This window comes from Meleagris gallopavo, chromosome 14 (genome assembly GCF_000146605.3).
Source record: "Meleagris gallopavo isolate NT-WF06-2002-E0010 breed Aviagen turkey brand Nicholas breeding stock chromosome 14, Turkey_5.1, whole genome shotgun sequence".
Taxonomy (NCBI): Eukaryota; Metazoa; Chordata; class Aves; order Galliformes; family Phasianidae; genus Meleagris; species Meleagris gallopavo.
In genome coordinates, this window is record NC_015024.2 from 3,675,751 (window position 1) to 3,693,410 (window position 17,660).

The 17,660-nt window shown below is 37.0% G+C and overlaps 1 protein-coding gene across 2 annotated transcripts in view; it reads left to right on the forward strand.

Annotated features, from left to right (window-relative positions):
• The window catches only part of SLC6A11 (solute carrier family 6 member 11), a 91,309-nt gene that overhangs the window by 24,741 nt on the left and 48,908 nt on the right, over nt 1-17,660 (forward strand). For both annotated transcript variants that reach the window (XM_019620012.2, XM_010718410.2), the window contains exon 6: nt 6,995-7,127. In XM_019620012.2, coding sequence (XP_019475557.1) covers nt 6,995-7,127 — 133 coding nt within the window. The remainder of the gene's footprint in view (nt 1-6,994; nt 7,128-17,660) is intronic.

The following is a 17,660-nucleotide window of genomic DNA, read 5'->3' on the forward strand; positions in this document are numbered from 1 at the left end:
TTTCCTCCTTGTTTGTTTCTCTTTACTTCCATATTAGCATTTTTCAAGCTTTTACTCTTCCTAGGCTTTTCCACTTTTGAGTTGTACGCTCCAGATGAATTGATCGGTCTGTCTTCCAAAATATAAAGCAGTTAGCATGTGTTAGACAACCATAAGGAAATGTTGCAGCTCTCTGAAGGATGTTCTAGAAAAGTTTCTGTGCTGTTCAGTAGAGCTTTGTGTTATAATAGAACCAAAATATCAATTTCAGTACCTCAGAGATCCCTTAAAGCTGCTCCTAATTGCAAGATCTGAGGAAAGAGGCTGGTTAAGCATTGTCTAGAACAAAAACTCACAGCATTGCTGCTTCCTAGAAAGGCTGCAGGGTCAAGTGAGCTGCAGAATACCATTTTTTTTTAAGATTATCTCTGTCAGATAGTGGGAAAACTGAAGTGACTTAGATAACAAAGAATGAATATTGCTGGTGGAGAAAAAGCTGAAAGCAGCTATAAGTTATGTTGGATGCTGGTATGTAATTAGCTAAACTGTCATCAGTAAATAATGTGTCACAAATGGTCTTTGTTAGATAAGCAACTTCCTCTGATCATTGTGACAAAAATAATGCTACTTTATCTGTCTTTGTGTCCCTGGGAAACCACTCAGCCTTTTCAGTGTGTCTGGAAGTACTACAGTCACTGTGGTTCTTCCGAAGAAGGCTGACTTTATGACTGTTAACTACTTGAATAAGCTTTTGGCTGTGTGGCAGTCCACAATGAGATCGTCTTTCTGCAGATGCTTACCAGAATCTTAGATGCTGGTGACTCTTTGGCCTCGTAGTTCAGGCATCAACAGAGGATCCAGGTACACAGAATCTGAATCCCACCAGTTTTAGGATTAAGTTTCTGAGTCTCAGAAATTGTATACTTGCACACAATACTCTAATAAATTTGGGTATGAAGCACTCGAAGTGATACATTTTCACAGAAATTAGACAATATCAGCTGTGTAAAGTTAAGAGATAAAGAAAAATGAGAGTTTAGAAAACATTTTTTGATGAAAAACTTAAGAATGGAGAATGACTGAGAGACGCTGGTGCTCCTGAGCTGACAGGAAAGCTATGCGGCACTGCTGCTCAAGTCTGTTACACTGTTTGCACAAGGAGCTCAGTAACAGTAATTCACAAGGTATATAGACAGGGTGTGAAAAATCCACGGGTATAAAAAGGGCATATTAAAACATGAAAGCAAACTGCACCATAACACTACTGCAGCTTTAATTCCCCACACAATGCACTGAGGACAGAGTCTAGTGTGCAGTACATAGATGGCATTGGCACCTATTTTCCTGGCTAAACAGATGAGAAATGACCTCAAGAGGCTGCGTTCTCTACTTCATGTATTTATTTTGTCAAAGAAAAATGTCTTGTAAACTGCTACAGATCAGAGAGGGAACGCAAAGGGGCATTTCCTTAAATAGATTGAATGTGCTCTTCAGCTTTCCAAACCATGAAATAATGCAACAATTACCTCAGAATATTCCTGTCAATAATGCGTTAGTAGTACTTAATCCTCTTTCTCCTCAAGAGCCCGCTACAGCTCTGCACATTGGAACACTGGATAAAGATGCTGTTTCTCAGGAAAAATGTTCTCCCAGTCCATGGGAAATGTAGTGCTATGGTTCCTGTGTCCCAAGAGAGTGCACTTGTAGAAGCAGCAGCTTTCAAACTGTTTTCAATCTGGATGAAAAGGTTATTTTTATCTATGAGTAGTCATACTCTATAGTATGCCCAGCTGCAGCAGTTTCAGAAATGTAGGGGCCCTTCTTTCCACCTGGTCTACTGAACCACTAAATCAAAAGGTGTTTTAGGAAATTCACAAACAAAAGTAATTTCAGTAAGTATGTAATACTTTTTCACTTGATTTCCTTTCCATATTTTTCTAGGGGAAATACATGAAATGATGTTGATTGAAAGAAGCAAGGTAATCATTAGCAGCAGAGTGTTTCTCAAATGTAGATAGCAAGAGGTCATAGAATGATGTCTGGTTACTTGCTGAGGTCTGCTGAAAATATGCTGAGATTTCTGACTCTATACTCTCTCACTCTCTACTTGTGTGTATGAGACAAAGGAACTACTTTTTTGGTTCAAGATGAACTGTCAGCATTTGGCTTACAATATTTCATACGATAAACTGTAACCAGAATGAAATTGCCTTCTAAGTAATAATGCCATGATTTTGTTCAGTCTGGTTATAAATGTCTTTGTGACGAAACATCAACATTTCTGGAAGCTCACAGAAAGCAAACAAAGTGTGCTGCACTTCAGATATATCCTGTTATTCCACTTACGTTTATCTTTTCTGCATTTGAGGCTATTAACTTTCAATTTGTGTTATTTCTATGGAGAAAAATAGAAAAATCAGTAATAGTCAAGCTATATGTATGTAGCAAGAGGTAGTGAAAAACTTCTGTGTGTTTTTGAATGTTAAGCATGTTGCAAATCTGCTCTGGCTTAAATTCAAAGAAGAGATCTTGGTTTTTCAATTACAAACAAAATATCCTGTGTAGAGTTAATATTTTGCTACCACTGATAGAAAAACTCTGGTCTGACTTAACCTTTAAATTCCAAATTAACCCTAATCTAGGTGGGCATATTCCTTCAACATTCTTTTTGAAGTGTTCAAATGCCACCAGTCTTCTGCTTCTTTCCCAGTTATTGGCTGGTCATGAAATTGAACTGCTGTGTGTAAAAGAAAATGCGAAAATAAAGTCTTCATAATGCTACTGGATTTTTTTGAATACTGCTCTTAAGGATGGACATGTATTATTCTTCTTGGAAAGAAGAATTCAAGCAAATTCTAAGAGGCAATTACTAACAATTGTTTGTTTTGCAGTATGGCTGGCATTTACCTGCACCTCTGCTGAGCTGCATGGCCACTTGCATCCTGATACCACCTGGGATGCCAGATTTGACAATTAAAAATTTTTATCACAGTTTTCTGATTCCCAATAACAGAGTTTGACAAATCAGTCAGTTGTCTCCAGTGTCTTCCCTGAGCCTGTTCAGCTTGTATAGTTATCCAAATAGAGCACTTTTGGCTAAGAAATTCATTGCTTTTCATTTTTACTTGTCGTAATGTCACCTGATAATTTAGCATATGGAAACTTGATGAGTTTGCAGCTCATGTAGGGATCTCACTGTCTCCTTTCACAAGACCATGTAATAGTTTACACCAAGAGTTTCTTAGGCTTCTTAGGATTCCTTGGGTCCTCCGTTCAAGAATAATTTTGCTCAGAGCAACGCAAGGCACTTGCAACCTCTTCTCATCTCAATCTGCACAAATTATTCTGTGCATATATATTACTCTTCCCCTCTGTTCTGCATTAATATGAGCTATCGGAAGTGATGAAGCACTGGTGCAATGTTCACAGATGGTGACTGTTCCTGGGTATCTTAACATAGAACTTTTTCAAATGTTTGTTACTCTAAAATAAACAATATTACTTTCTACATTATTTCACTGTTCTTGCTCTTTATCTTTCTTCCCACAAAAAGATGAGGAGATGAGGAAGATAAGTTAACATAGGAGGTCTTGCAGTGTTAAGATGACGACATAGTGAAAGCTATGCTACTTCTTTCTGCTGTCTAGGTAATTCATTCAAGGTCACAGCAGCTTTTAGATAGAAGTTGGACTGCTGAGGAGTGAGAAGCTACAATCAGTTGTCATCTTCCAATCCCTGAATACATCAGCTTCACTTAGTTGCAGCAGAGGGTCATGTATTTTTTAAAATGCTCCCTCCTTTTTATTAATTTAAGTTGAAAAATGAAAAGATGTATATGAGGGTGTGCACAGTCAGACTGAGATGAGGGCAGAATTTCATGTTCTGAATGACTTTTCCTTTCAATGCCTAATCTCTGCTGCTGCTATTTCAGCCAGTTTCAGAAGGAGAGCTAAGGTCCTGACATGAGGGAGAGCTGCATCATGCATCCTCAGGAAATCACCTATTGCCTCTGAGAAAGGCTTTCTCTTGGATATATGTGGCACAATATAACATTGTATGTTATAACTTAATTAGGTGTTTCTGACTTGTTGCTGTTCATTTTCTATGGGAAACTTTAAACCTTTGTTTTCCTTAAACAAAGAAAGCATGAAACAATTTGTAGCACTTTAAAAATACTCATTACAGTGCTAGCAGTTGAAATTGTTTGGCACAATGTGTCTTTTTTTAAGTGTGACAAGCAGGGCTAATTGTTTGGAGGCCATTAATCTGCCACTTACGAAAGCATCCCACCAAGGTTTCTGGATGGGAAAGGTATGCGTCCCTGCTATGTGACACTTCTCATAGAGCATTCAAACAAGACTGAGCATGGACATTCCGTGGACACTTCCAGAAACTAGTTGCTTTCAAAGTTTCTCAAATCTTTACTGAGAATTGTGTTCTTAAGACAAAGTTGCCTTTGAAAACTGGATGTGGATTATGGCATGTCTAATATTATTCTGCAAACTTTGAGCCCTGACTATGTCAGTGTATCATCTATATATTTCACTATAATTGCTATTTTGGAGATTTCTCACTTGAGACATTCATTGGTCTGGAAGTTGAGTAGTGCATGTAGCCCTTTGCAGAGCTGTAGGCAGGACATGAGCATGGAATGTTTCAGTGCGACTGCGCAGTTGGTATTCATTGGAATTAGTGACTGGTGTGATGCAGTTAATTGTCCGTATAGATGTGTATGTGTATGTGTAAATCTCCAAGAGTAGAACCAGATCAGATTCCTCTCCAGCTGTCTGCAACACCTAGCATATTTTTTGTCTGTAATTAGGAAATGCAACAGTCTTCATGGTGAGCATCATCATTGCTGCTGATGCATGGGAAGTGTTTTTCCAAGACCTTGTAAGAGAGAGCACGTAAGATGATGCGATGCAACCTGTTTTTTTAAGAGAGCATAGAAGAAATAACAGCAACAGATAGAAGGGTGCTGCAGAATCTTAATTTTGCTGCCTTATGAAGAAATTTTGCAAGAGAAAATAGGTAGGCTGTATGTGTGCATATAAAATTGACTCTGCCCATTGGCTTGCTGGAGTCACATTCTTTCTGAAAGCTGTGTAGCCACAAGGTATGGACTGTGAGCCAAAAGCCTCAACTGTCTGCCCTGCTGCCTGGGAAAAGGAGTTGCTTATATTTATTTTAGGCATGGCTTTGAATTACACCACCATATGTCTTACTCTGTGAATAGATCTCCTCAGCCAATGCCTGAGTCAAATACAAAAGGAAAAGTTAAGATCCTATGGTTAATTGTAAGTTGGACTTGTTTTTAATTTAATCCTCAACATGGTAACCTCAATATATTTTTCTGTAATTAAACTATCTGCGTAGCACATTAATTTTATGTACATACAGTAATTATCTCTCAGAATTGTATCCCAAATCATCTATTACGGATGATGACAAGAAATGATACTTTGTTTTTAGCTATATTAACGATATCAGAGTACTTGTAAACTTGGGTTAATTAGTTGTCATTCACAGTGTCCTGGACAAGGAGGTTAGTGCAATGCTCAAGTCTCTGAGGGTTGTGTAAGCAACACCTAATAAAGATTTCAAGGGAATTTTGGATCACTGTAATTTGTGTAAGGCTGAATGCTGGAAAATTGTGTATGAGTTTGTCCACGTATACACAGCATATAACACTGCCAGAATAGTTATGGAAACACAGATGAAATGAGCAGTGACCAGACCCAGCTGAGACGTGATTAAAGGCCATAGAAGGCCTGAACGGCTGAAATTAATTATTCAGAATGTAAAATTAGCAAATGACTAATTGCTTCATTTAAGTTGATTAGGGTTTCTTTTAGGTTAAAGAGCAATTGAAAAAACTCAAGGGAGTTCATGAAAATCAATGAAGTTTATAGGAGTAAGTTTTTACTTTTACTTTTAACTCTTTATGCAACAGAATCTGAAGTACCTGTGTTTTATTTACAGGCTAGTAAAGAATTTACATTTTCCTTAAACTGTGTGCTTATCTAAAGCAAAAATCAAAGAGCATGAAAGGAATGTGAATCCCCTAGATAAGAGATTAATTCTCCTCATGAGGCGTTGTTCTCATGACGAAAATGCTACATCAGATTTCTGAAGCTTGGTCCTACAGGTTTCCTGTCTGAATACTATCAAGTGACTTTTATTTCTGTTCACTCTTGTTTTATGAAAACAACAAAATAAACCCCTCTCTGTGTTGTTTACTAATTTAGTAAATCATTTGGCTACGGGGATGTGAGGAATGTTCCTAAAATAGGAAGTTAAATTTTTAGATCTGAGTGGCCTTCTCTAGTATTTTAAATACGATGTTTTAAAATAGTAAATGCAGTATATATTTTTGTTGATTGCTTTCCCCCCCCCAAAAAAAAGGACAATTTTAAAAAACATTGAAACTTTCCTCTTGTTTCCTAAATAAGATCCACCTGAAAGATGTTATGAAGTTTGACTTTAAATATAAAAGTTGTAAAATCATACTTCAATTTAGAAAAGGGCATTTATGAAAATAGGTGTTACAAGGCAAAAATAAAGGTTTCAACTCAAATATTTCTTATTGGAAAAACAATAAAACTAAAACAGAAACAACAAAGCAGAGCAACAAACATTATCAGAGCGTTTTGTTTTGGATCTATATCACCCACTGATGATTCAGAGAGGTTGAAGTTTTTGTTTTTCTTTCTTTGACTTTTCTTTTGTACAAATCTTTCTATGCTGAATCTATTTAAAAATCTTTTTTATTTTTTTTTAACTGACCTGTGAGAGTCACACACTTGTTTATTTTTAACCTGATTTTAAACTCACTGGCAATATTCCCTTTTTTCTCCTTTTGTATCTTTATGCCTGCCGTGGTCCATTCTTTCTAGTCAGTAACCAGAAGTCTTCCTGGTTGAATATGATTTGGTTTTAGATCAATGTTTTGTATGCAGTACTATTTTGTTTCAGTATTGTTTAAATTTTTTTATTTTTCTTTCCCCCTTGGTAGACGCAGGGTGCTGGCCATATCTGATGGCATTGAACATATTGGGAATCTTCGCTGGGAACTTGCACTGTGCCTCCTCGCTGCTTGGACTATCTGCTATTTTTGCATTTGGAAAGGAACAAAGTCAACTGGGAAGGTAGGGTTGAAATACTATGCATCAACTGAAGTATTACACTCTTGTGCCCCAAACCTGTGTGTTATTATTTACCTTTCCTTACATTGTAATGGTAGAATTTTAAGTGCGTTTTACATTTCTCTGAGTAGCTGCATTTATACAGTATATAAACTACTAAAACTGAGTAATTAAGAATTAGTCTTTTTTTTTTTTTTTGTCATTGGTTTTTTTCCTCTTGGTTTTGTTCCCTGAATTCTGTTATGCGAGGCTGGTTTGTTGTTGTTGTTGTTGTTTTCCCTATAGTTGTTCTGTTAAGTTAGGCTCCCTTTGCAGCCAGCCATTGAACCCTGAGATCAGCGAGAGTTGTCTTGATTTCTGTACACATGGTATTAAAATATGAATTTAGTCCTAAATTGAAGAGGGTTGAAACTCTCAGTGATACAAATGACACCAACAAGCAGAGCATTCAGAAATACAAGGAAACGATAATAATGCTGAGGAAAACAAAATTGATCAACAAAAACAGGAAAAAAACATTAAAAAATAAAAACTTAGAGAGATGAAGATAGATGTATTAGGCAAAAATAAAAAACAAAAATCCAGCCATTCTATATTGGAAACCTAACAGAGCAATACAACTTCACAGCCTAAGGAAGTCCTGGGACAATGGAGGGGTCACCTCAGTGTAGTAGCAGACATAGATCTGAGTAGAATATGTGATTAGTTGAGTAAGCAGAGAGAGGAAAAGAGTAATTGTTCTGGAAGGAACCTAAGAAAACCCAATGGTTTCTCATGTGGAAACCAAATAATAAAAGAAAAAAATTGCTGGATTGCTGAAACATTTTGTTTATCTAATTTTTGGTTGTTTACTACATGCTTAGTTTGTAATTGTGGTTAATTTTTGTTTGTTTGTTTCTGTTTCAGTAGGCTGCATTTATAAATGAAATATTTGAAATATAGTGTGTTGTTTTTCTTTCTATTATTATTTGGAAAATGTAGAAATTACTTTTTCTAGCCTTCATGAGCACACTCATTCTTCTTCCTCTCAAAATTATGGCTGTAATTATTTGCTGAATTCTGTTTCTATCTACCAACTGTGTCAGTCAACCTGGCACTGCATTTTTCACCTAAGTAATTTACACAGATGGATTTAGACAGCCCTACTTTTATCAGGTCACTGCTTGAAAGAAGCTGAGAGGCCCTGTCTAGAGATCCATATAAGTAAGAATAGTTTAGAGGAAGGAGGGGGGAAAAAAAAAGACAAAAATACAGAGAGGCAAAAAAGTGAGATGGAGGAATGGCAAGGTAAATACACGTATGTCTTTGAAGTATGTACTCCAGGGAGGTACGAGAGTGGTTTAGAGCTATAACAGGCAGTTGAGAAATGAAGTTGAGAAAAGCCTTTTTTTTTTTTTTCCCATCAGAAAGGATGTCTAAAGATGGATATCTATTCTAGCATAGAATAATTTTGTCCCAGAGGTGAAGGAAAAGCATGTATTTTGAATGCACATATGTGTGTGAATACAGGGCTGTGCAAAACTGTGTACAGTATCAAGAAAAATAGCATCGGCAGAAATGATCTGCTAATAGGGGGAGTCTCTAGTGGTCTCAGAAGGGATGTACTTTGTTTTAGCATTTATGCAGTTTACATTTGGATTTTTATTATTCACCGTGTACGTATTGCATAAGATTCCTGCAGCTTATACCACTTGGCCAGAAAAAGGTCTTGCGTTTGAAAATGATGCAAGTGAAACTGTTAGATTTTTTTCCTGACAGCTTAACTAAACTCTTATCTCAATAGGAAATGTAATATATTTATTTTGCTTCAGTTTCATTTTGATAACCACCTTCCTGATGAGGTTAAGTGAAATAACCTGAGATAGAAACATGTCTTGCCCACTTGAAATAGAATGATATTATTTCTGATTTCAACTAACCAGAATTAACTTAGCTGTCTTGCAAAAGAAATGCAAAGAAAGTGAAATTGGTGCTCAGTCTTCAGCTTTATTGGTCTCAGGGGGGTCCTGCATGAAGTAGATTCATTATATATTTATAGTACTGAGATTGTTTTGCCACAAGCTGCTCTTTTATCTCCAAAATCACGAGGAAGCCAACTGGTTCTCACACTAAAGAGGACCACACTGTGATCTTCAGCAGTCTGTCAGAGGATCTACTACTGTTGCACTGTGGCTATTTCATAGCCACCAGTGGTTCTTTCTTATTTCATTTCTGTTCCTGTAATTAGTAAGAAAGCCTTTTAGTAGATCCATGTGTGATACTACAATTGGTTTCAGCAATACATTTTTTATCCTGATGTTAATACATTTTTCAGATTTCAGAAATTTAATATTCTTGCCTCTTATCACTGAGAAGGTCCCTGCAAATCTGTGCCGTCTTACTGCCTCCTTAGACTTTCTAAGCACAGTAGTCAAATGTTGTGGGTGTTACAAAGGATCAAAATGCTCAAAAATAGAGATGGCAGAGCAATTTTCTGGTCTCAGTTTCTGTGTCTGATATAATGGTGTTTTAAAAGTTCCTAATTAAGTTCGTCTATCTCTAATCTTTTGTGCTAGATTGAATTTCATTGTGTGTTTATTTCCAGGAAGCACTTAAGATTTTCCTCTAGATTTTTATTGTAATATTATTATTTTTTTTAATGCTAGGCTGTTAAATTTCCTATACACATCAGCTGGATTGATTATTTTCAATGAAATAACATGAAATTTATTCAAAGCAGAAAATGCCTTGAAATTTTATTACTTTTGGAGACTTTGTCAAAGACTGGCATCTGTGGGCCAGAATAGCAGGAGAGAAAGAGGAAGAGGAAAAGACAGAAAATGAAGGAGGAGAAAGATAAAGGTGAAAAGAGATGTAACGTTTTCAGATAGCTATGCTCTGTGAAATATTCAAGAGGTCAGTTTATTCCTTTCCTCTTTTTCTCTGCATCCTAACGCATGCTGGCAGGAAAAAAAATCCAAACAATAAAAGTTGTCAGTAAATCAAACCATCATTCTCTGAGCAGCACTAATACAGAATTCATCTCAGATTATGAATTGAATGCTTAATATTTTAAATTAACAAATGTATTAAATCTAACGTAAAGCTTAACTCTAAATGAAGTTCCTGTGGCACTGTTAATGAGGTGTTTCACCCTTTTCCACTTAGAGTTCTTGAAACTCATCACTTTCTTGCAAAACCTTTTAGTTTTTCATTCCAATTAATGTCTAATATTAAAACAATGTCAGGTAGTTCTGACAGCTAAATATGCCAACAGAATGTTTTTCATATATTATAACTTATTGAGATTGATAACATATAACAATCTTGCCCAAAAATGCTCCCAAAGTTGAGGTAAGAACTATGTAGGAGACTGATAAAGATTAATTTTCTGAACACATTAGGTATCATCCTAGACTCTAATCATTAGCTCTTAATTTAGTACTTCATCTTTGAAAAACACTTATGATTAATAACTATGGCAATTCTGAATATTTCTATGATGTGTACAGCTTACATAGTAGCCGAGTCTTGCTACTTTTTGATATTCAGATAACATCTGTGAAATCTTCATGTAGCAATGAAAAGGATACCAGTTCTTTTCTGGATCCTAATTGTCTGTTTATTAATTTGACTAACTGTCCTTGAGCTTTAAACTTTGAGAAAGGGACATCAGAACTTCCTAATCAGTTCTTCTGAGAGTCCTTTCTGACTATTAGATATTTTTCTATTTTTTTCTAATTTTTTTTCTTTTTCTAATGGCAGTATAGACATTTTTTCAGATAGAGATCACTCCTATGACCTCGTAGCGACTCCTTGTTTCAAGAAAGATTTCTATACTAATCCATATTGTTCATGTGCAATATCATTTACGTTTCCAAGAAAATAATGTAAAGATGCTCTCTGTCTCATTGCAAAGACTTGGGCCTAATGAATGAATAAGGCAAACTCTGCTGCATATTTCAGTAGGTCTGTCAAAGGATACTATAGATATTATAGATTGCCAAAAGTCATGTTTTGCAAACATTTGTAATGTACCAGGTAATATTAACATAAGAACTTGTGCTCCACCATTTCCTTTTTTGCTTACAAATCCTTCTTGATTATTTTTATATAGGGTCTACTACAATTAGTATGCTAATAGAATGCATTATTAAATTATGGTTTAGTTACAAAACCGTAACAAAAAGCAAACAACTAATGGACTTCTATTCCTTATTATATTAGTAAACTATAATAAAATTTAGAGTTCAATTTGTGCTCTGAAATCTTCCCATAAATTAGACCAATAAGTGTGGTTATTTCTCCCGGTATATGGCTGCTATCATTTGGGTAATACTGATTTGGGAAAAAAAAATAAAGAGAATAGGTGAAGGAAAATTTCTATTGGCCAGGGAAATATCATTTAGTAAAGAGATAAAAATAAAATAGCCTACTATAATGCTGTAAGCCAGATTTCATTGTTTCAATTGACTCAACATGCAGTAAGCATTTAAAGGAAGTGTTAGAATATTGTGTATCAGCAGGATTTTGATATTAGAGTATCATACTGCTTGTAATGATTGCTGAGACCAAGACTTGTGTAGTTTTTGAATCATCACAAATGAGTTCTCATTAGTACTACGAAGAATCTTCTTTTATTATAGACAAAACCAAACAGAGAGTTCTGTGGCTTTTTGTTTGTTTGTTTGTTTTTTGTTTTTTGTTTTTTTTACTTCCATCTGACTCCTGGTGAGCTTTAGGATAGGTAGATCTTTAGGATGTGATAGAGCTTTAGGATCGTTTGGAAAAAAGAAATCCCGTAAGTGCCTCTTTATTTTTTATTTTTTAACTAACGTATGCATCACAGAGATGGCCTAATAATCAGTGATCAGTATTTTTTCTGACTTTGATCTCTCAATGTTTTATCCCTTCCTAAATTTTGTGTTGAGTTCCCTGAATTTCAGCACCACCCTAATTTTAGTTGTTGACCTTACGCGGTTTCTCCACTTACACTTCAAAGCTAAAATATAAGGAGAAGACTAAAAAAAAAAAAAAACACAAAAGAACCTGATTCAGAAATATAAGATTTGAGATATTGTACTGACTTAGCACCAGGACATTCAGGAGGGATCAATTCTTTCACAGTTACTGAGTGCCTACAAAACAATTGAGGAGTAGACTCAGAGCTCCTAAACACAGAGCTCCTATGTTTTGTCCTGTAAAAAGCTGTGGGTATCCCTCTAAAACTTGTTCTCATTGTTATTGTTGTTTCTTTTTGTTTTTAGATCATAATCAACTTTTAAATGTCTTGTACACCTTATCAAGCTTTGTCTTGAAAGCATGTCAGAAAACATTTTTATGGTTCTAACTTGCTAACCACTTCAGCTCTGTGGGTACTCCATTCTCATAGCATAGAAATTGTTGCTAAAAGGTATTGTTGTGCTCACATGTATAAACAATAGTCAGAATAGGCATTCATATAGATGCCCTCTCTACATATACATGAGTTGTATAAGATGCTTGATTTAAATTGTACTGAGAGTCAAAGCTTGGAAGAATAGCATAGTGATTACATGGTGTCTCCTCCTAAAGCTTTTCTTTCTTTTCTCCCGATTTTTCATTCAGTAGCCTCACACTATCCATTACATCTTTAAAAAGGATATTGTTTGGTTAAGAAAATAATTTGCAATCATTTTAAATTAATAAATATGGACTCACTGCATCAATGGAAAAGGGAAGAGCCCCTGATGTCCTCTATCTCAACTTCAGTAAGGCCTTTGACACAGTGCCCCACAACATCCTTCTCTCCAAATTGGTAAGATATGGATATGATAGGTAGACTGGTCGATGGACAAAGAACTGGATGCAGGATCGAGTCCAGAGAGTGGTGGTCAATGACTCAATGTCTGGGTTGGAGATCAGTGATGAGTGGTGTCCCCCAGGGCTTGATGCTGTGGCCAGTACACTTTAGTATCTTCATGAGTGACATCAACACTGGGGTCGAGTGCAGTGAGTTTGCAGATGACACCAAGATGTAGGGTGCAGTTGACACATCAGAGGAATGGGATGCCATTCAGAGGGACCTAAACAGGCCCAGGTGAACCTCATGAGAATCAACAAATCGAAATGCAAGATCTTGCACCTAGGTCAAGGCAATCCTCACTGCCGATACAGCCTTGGGGATGAAAGGATTCAGTGCAGTGTTGCTGAAAAAGACCTGCAGGATGGGAAGCCGGACATGAGCCTGGACATGAGCCAGCAGTGTGCCCTCACAGCCCAGAAAGCCAACCGTACCCTGGGCTGCATCAAAAGCAGTGTGGTCAGCAGGTCAGGGAGGTGATCCCGCCCCTCCACTACTCGCTGTCAGACCTCACCTGGAGTACTGCATCCAGATGTGGAGTCCTCAGCAAAGGAGAGACATGGACATGTTGGAGTGCATCCAGAGGAGGGCCACAAAAATGATCCAAGTGATGGAACACCTCTCCTCTGGGGACAGGCTGAGAGAGCTGGGGCTGTTCAGCCTGGATAAGAGAAGGTGACCTGATAGTAGCCTTTCAATATTTAAAGGAGAGCTACAAAAAAAAGGGAGACAGACTCTACAGCAGGGTCTGTGGTGATAGAACAAGGGGAAATGGCTTCAAGTTCAAAAAGGGTAGATTTAGGTTAGACATAAGGAAAAAAATATTTTACAGTGAGGGTGGGGAGGCACCGGAACAGGTTGCTTAAAGATGTGGCGGATGCCCCATCTGTGGAGACTTTCAAGGCGAGGCTGGGTCAGGCTCTGGGCAACCTGATCTGGCTTTGGTGTCCCCATTCATTGCAGGGATGGCCTTTAAAGATCCCTTCAAACTGTAGTGTAAGGATTCTATGACTTTGAAAACTTTCTCCGTAGTTATCACATATTAAAGTATGAGGCATTCTGATTTTTTTTTTATTTATTTTTTTTAACTGGTTACTTCCATTATTCATTTAAGTATTTTGTTTTCTATTATGATATCTTTGGAAAAGCTATAAATGCTTCAGCAAAGCTAAAAACTTGGTTTTTCTAAGGGAACGGCAGTACTGTTTAACCTACCACAAATATGCAGTGTGTTGGGTTGAATATATGTAAGCGATGGCATAATTTATTTCATTCCTATGCTGTTATTTGTTTTCTGTGTATAATATAGTATATTAACCTGTAAAGCTAGGTGGTTTTTTTTTGTCTGCTTAATGTTCTGATAGAAGCCTGTCTTACTCTAAATGATATGTTTGGCAAATTTGGTTGGATTCCACGTAGACTGATTGTTCCTGGTTTCAGTGTTTTATTTACATATAAATCTTTAAGTGTTTGAGGGTATTAAGCTGAACTTTGTGAAATTCATGTTTTGACAGCATGGCTCTTGTCCTTTCCTATGCTTTTCTGTTTCTGACTCTTTAATTATTTCTATCAATTCATCTCATCTGCTGAGATGACCAGAGTATGTGGCCATTTAAGGGTAAATTGACAAGATATTCAATAGATTCTAAACTTTATGTATTAAAGGACCAGAGACGGGAGAAAAAAGCCATGTATGAGTGTCTCCAGCCATGCCATGCCTGGAGTGTCTTGGCATAAACCTATTAACAAAAAAAGCAAGATGGTTTTGTGGGTAGTTCTGATATTAACATTAATCTGTAAAAATTGATGGATCATCATAAACTGGATGATCATTTAGAGCAAGTTAATAAGATGGCCAATGAATTGTGCTACTATACAATTAACATCTGCAATTAAGTAAGTTTTAATAAAAAATGGAGGATCCTGTGTTTGCACTCTGTGGGAGTCTTGTAGACCTTCTGTCCCAGGCTGCAGTTCTAATAGGCCTGAATAGTTTAATCTGAAGTTGACACTTGGGCTTTTGAAAGTTTACTCTAACAAATCAAGCTTCTCAGTATGCATTGCTAGAAAAAGATAAGGTGAGAACTTCACTTAAACATTGGTTATGTATTATTGTTAATTTTCCTGTTGAGGAAAAACATTGTGTGAATGGTTTAATCTGTCAACCACAACAAGCTGTTAAGCTGTCCGACTCTGCTTGACTGAGTATAGTGTCATCTTTCACTACCGAATGCTGTACTTTCTGATGTTACTTCCCTTTTTATAGTTTTCCTCCCGTCTCCTCCATTTTCTGTGCATGCCTCATTTGGTTTGGATTGATGATCTTCACCTTTTCTCAGGAAGGTCTCTTCTTTGTCCCTGTAGCTCCTTTGCTTCTCTCACATTGTTGACCTGCCTAAGGGTAGTTGATTATCCCAGAGGGACAAATGTTTTGTCTTTCATGTAATTCTGGTTCTGGAATAAACTACAGTGAACCCATTTTGTGTCTAGCTTTGTCTGAAATATTTTATCATAGTGTTTAGTATTGGAAGGTGTGAATACTGCTTTTCTTTTTGTCTGTCGTAATGCATGAAACTTAGATGTTTCATGGTAGTGCAGCTTTGCTGATGTCATAGTGCCTTCTAATTTACAGTTGTATAAAAAGGACAGACATATGGAAGTAAAACAAGGCAAATAGTAACAAGGAAAATAGTTTAAAAGGGTACGTTGATCTGGTAGGAGATATGGGCAGAGATGCAACTCAATGTGTCAAGACGCATGAGTGAAATAGGTAGGGGTGTATATGAAAGCTGAAGGAGGACTCTCTATTAGAAAGTGCTAGAACAGGGAGTAATGGCTTAAACTGAGTATAGATTTACATTTAGATTCTTTGCTATGAGGGTGGTGTTGTGCTGGGGCAGGTTGCCCAGAAAATCAGGATGGATAGGGCTTTGGAGCACCTAACCTAACAGAAGGTGTCCATGTATCTGAAAGGGAAATCGGAACCTGGTGACATACAGGGTCCCTTCCAAACCAAAGTGCTCTTTGAAACTGCTTGAATTAGAAGGTTAGCAAGACATGGGAAGGAATTTGGTGTGGTTTGAGACCCGAAACTCAGAGATAGACAGTCTCATACCTTTTACAGTTTTATTTCTGCCCTCCCTCAAGGAGTTAAGCCTTGCTTGCCAGCAGTTAAGGCTCAGTCAGTAGTCTCAAAGAAAATTTATTTCTCAATAGCAGGCTATATAAAAACCTTAATGGATTCAGTGAGGCAGAAAGAAAGAGTAAAAGGACAGAAGGAGAAGATAAAAGGGAAAGATGTATGGATGAAGAAAAAAAAAAAAAAGAAAGAAAGGACTGGGGCCCATTGTGAGGAGCCCAGGAAAAGGAACTGGGCAGCAATGATTATATCTCCTGAAGTGTCTTTTGTTTTAGCCTAAAGTAATAGCAGAGAATAGCCCTTCACTGCAAGGCTTTGACACTCTGTCCAAGACTGATCTCTGTATTCAAAGAGAGAAAGTAGAACATTCATGAGATGCATGCTGAGTTCCTGCTATCCGCCTCCTCTGTGTGAGGTTTTAAAACAGCTACTGAGATTTTTTTTTTCACTCTCCTGTGCACTGAGCATTTAAGGACACCTCAGATTTGTTAGTAAAGGAGATTTTTGTGCCTTTCAGAGTGGTTTTCTCAAGCTTTTCTCTAGCAGCTGAGAAAAGTATCAAGTAGTAAACATAAATCAGAATTGCATCTACATGATTTCATTCCTTGCTAGGTGAACCTTAACACTGCAGGCCCGTTTTCATATCAGTCTTCTGTTATTCTGGATCTGAGCCCTGGTCCACAGCCTAAGTGAAGAGTGGATTTCAGTGCACTGAAGGACAGCTCGGGGCACGTGTGTGTGTGAAATTTTTGGGCAGAGAAAATCACCTGTCCTGTCAAGTTAATGTATAGAAAAAAAGCAAGGATAGAAAGGAAAGGAGGAAGGCTGCCTGTGGTCATTTTAGTGATAATTCACAGAATTTTCTGAAAAATTAAAGGTGAAGCATAATGACGTGGATTAGCATAGAGATATCTCTATAGGAGAAATTTATTGATTGGCTGGAGGTAACACATAATGGCTTATTCTCTCCTTGAAGTTACTATGCACTCGTAAGATTTCTTCATGTTTTTCTATTTATAGACCTGCCCTTCTTATGAGTTCTTTTATTCCCTACCAGAAGAAATCAGCTAACAATGCATAACATAAGTCAGACAGTTGTTTCTGTGTACTCCAGTGTTTGCTGATACATGGGTGGTTTTTTCTCGGGTAGTGGGAGTCTGTAAAGCATCAGAATTGGCTCATGAGCAATTTACAAGGCAGCATGTAGGTAACCACACCCATGGCACTATACATGAAGATTAGTACTGTATCAAATTCCTCCCAGTGAGAATGCACTCTCTAGGTTGTAGAGTCAGTTTATCTATGATGTAAAGGTGTCTTTGTAGTAATAGTTCTGTTTACCAGGCATCACTTGAGAGATTTACAAACGTAATTCTGTATACCATCTCAGTGTCATGGATTGAATCCAAACTCTTTCTTCAGAAAACTTACTGAAATAAATTTCTACATGAGCAACAAAGGCAGCTTCAGCAGTTGCTGGTGCTATATTGGCTACTAAAACACATTCCAGAGAAAAGAGTTGGCTGCAGTGCACCTGCTATTCAATTTGCCTTTCAAAAATAAGAAAATAGAAAGA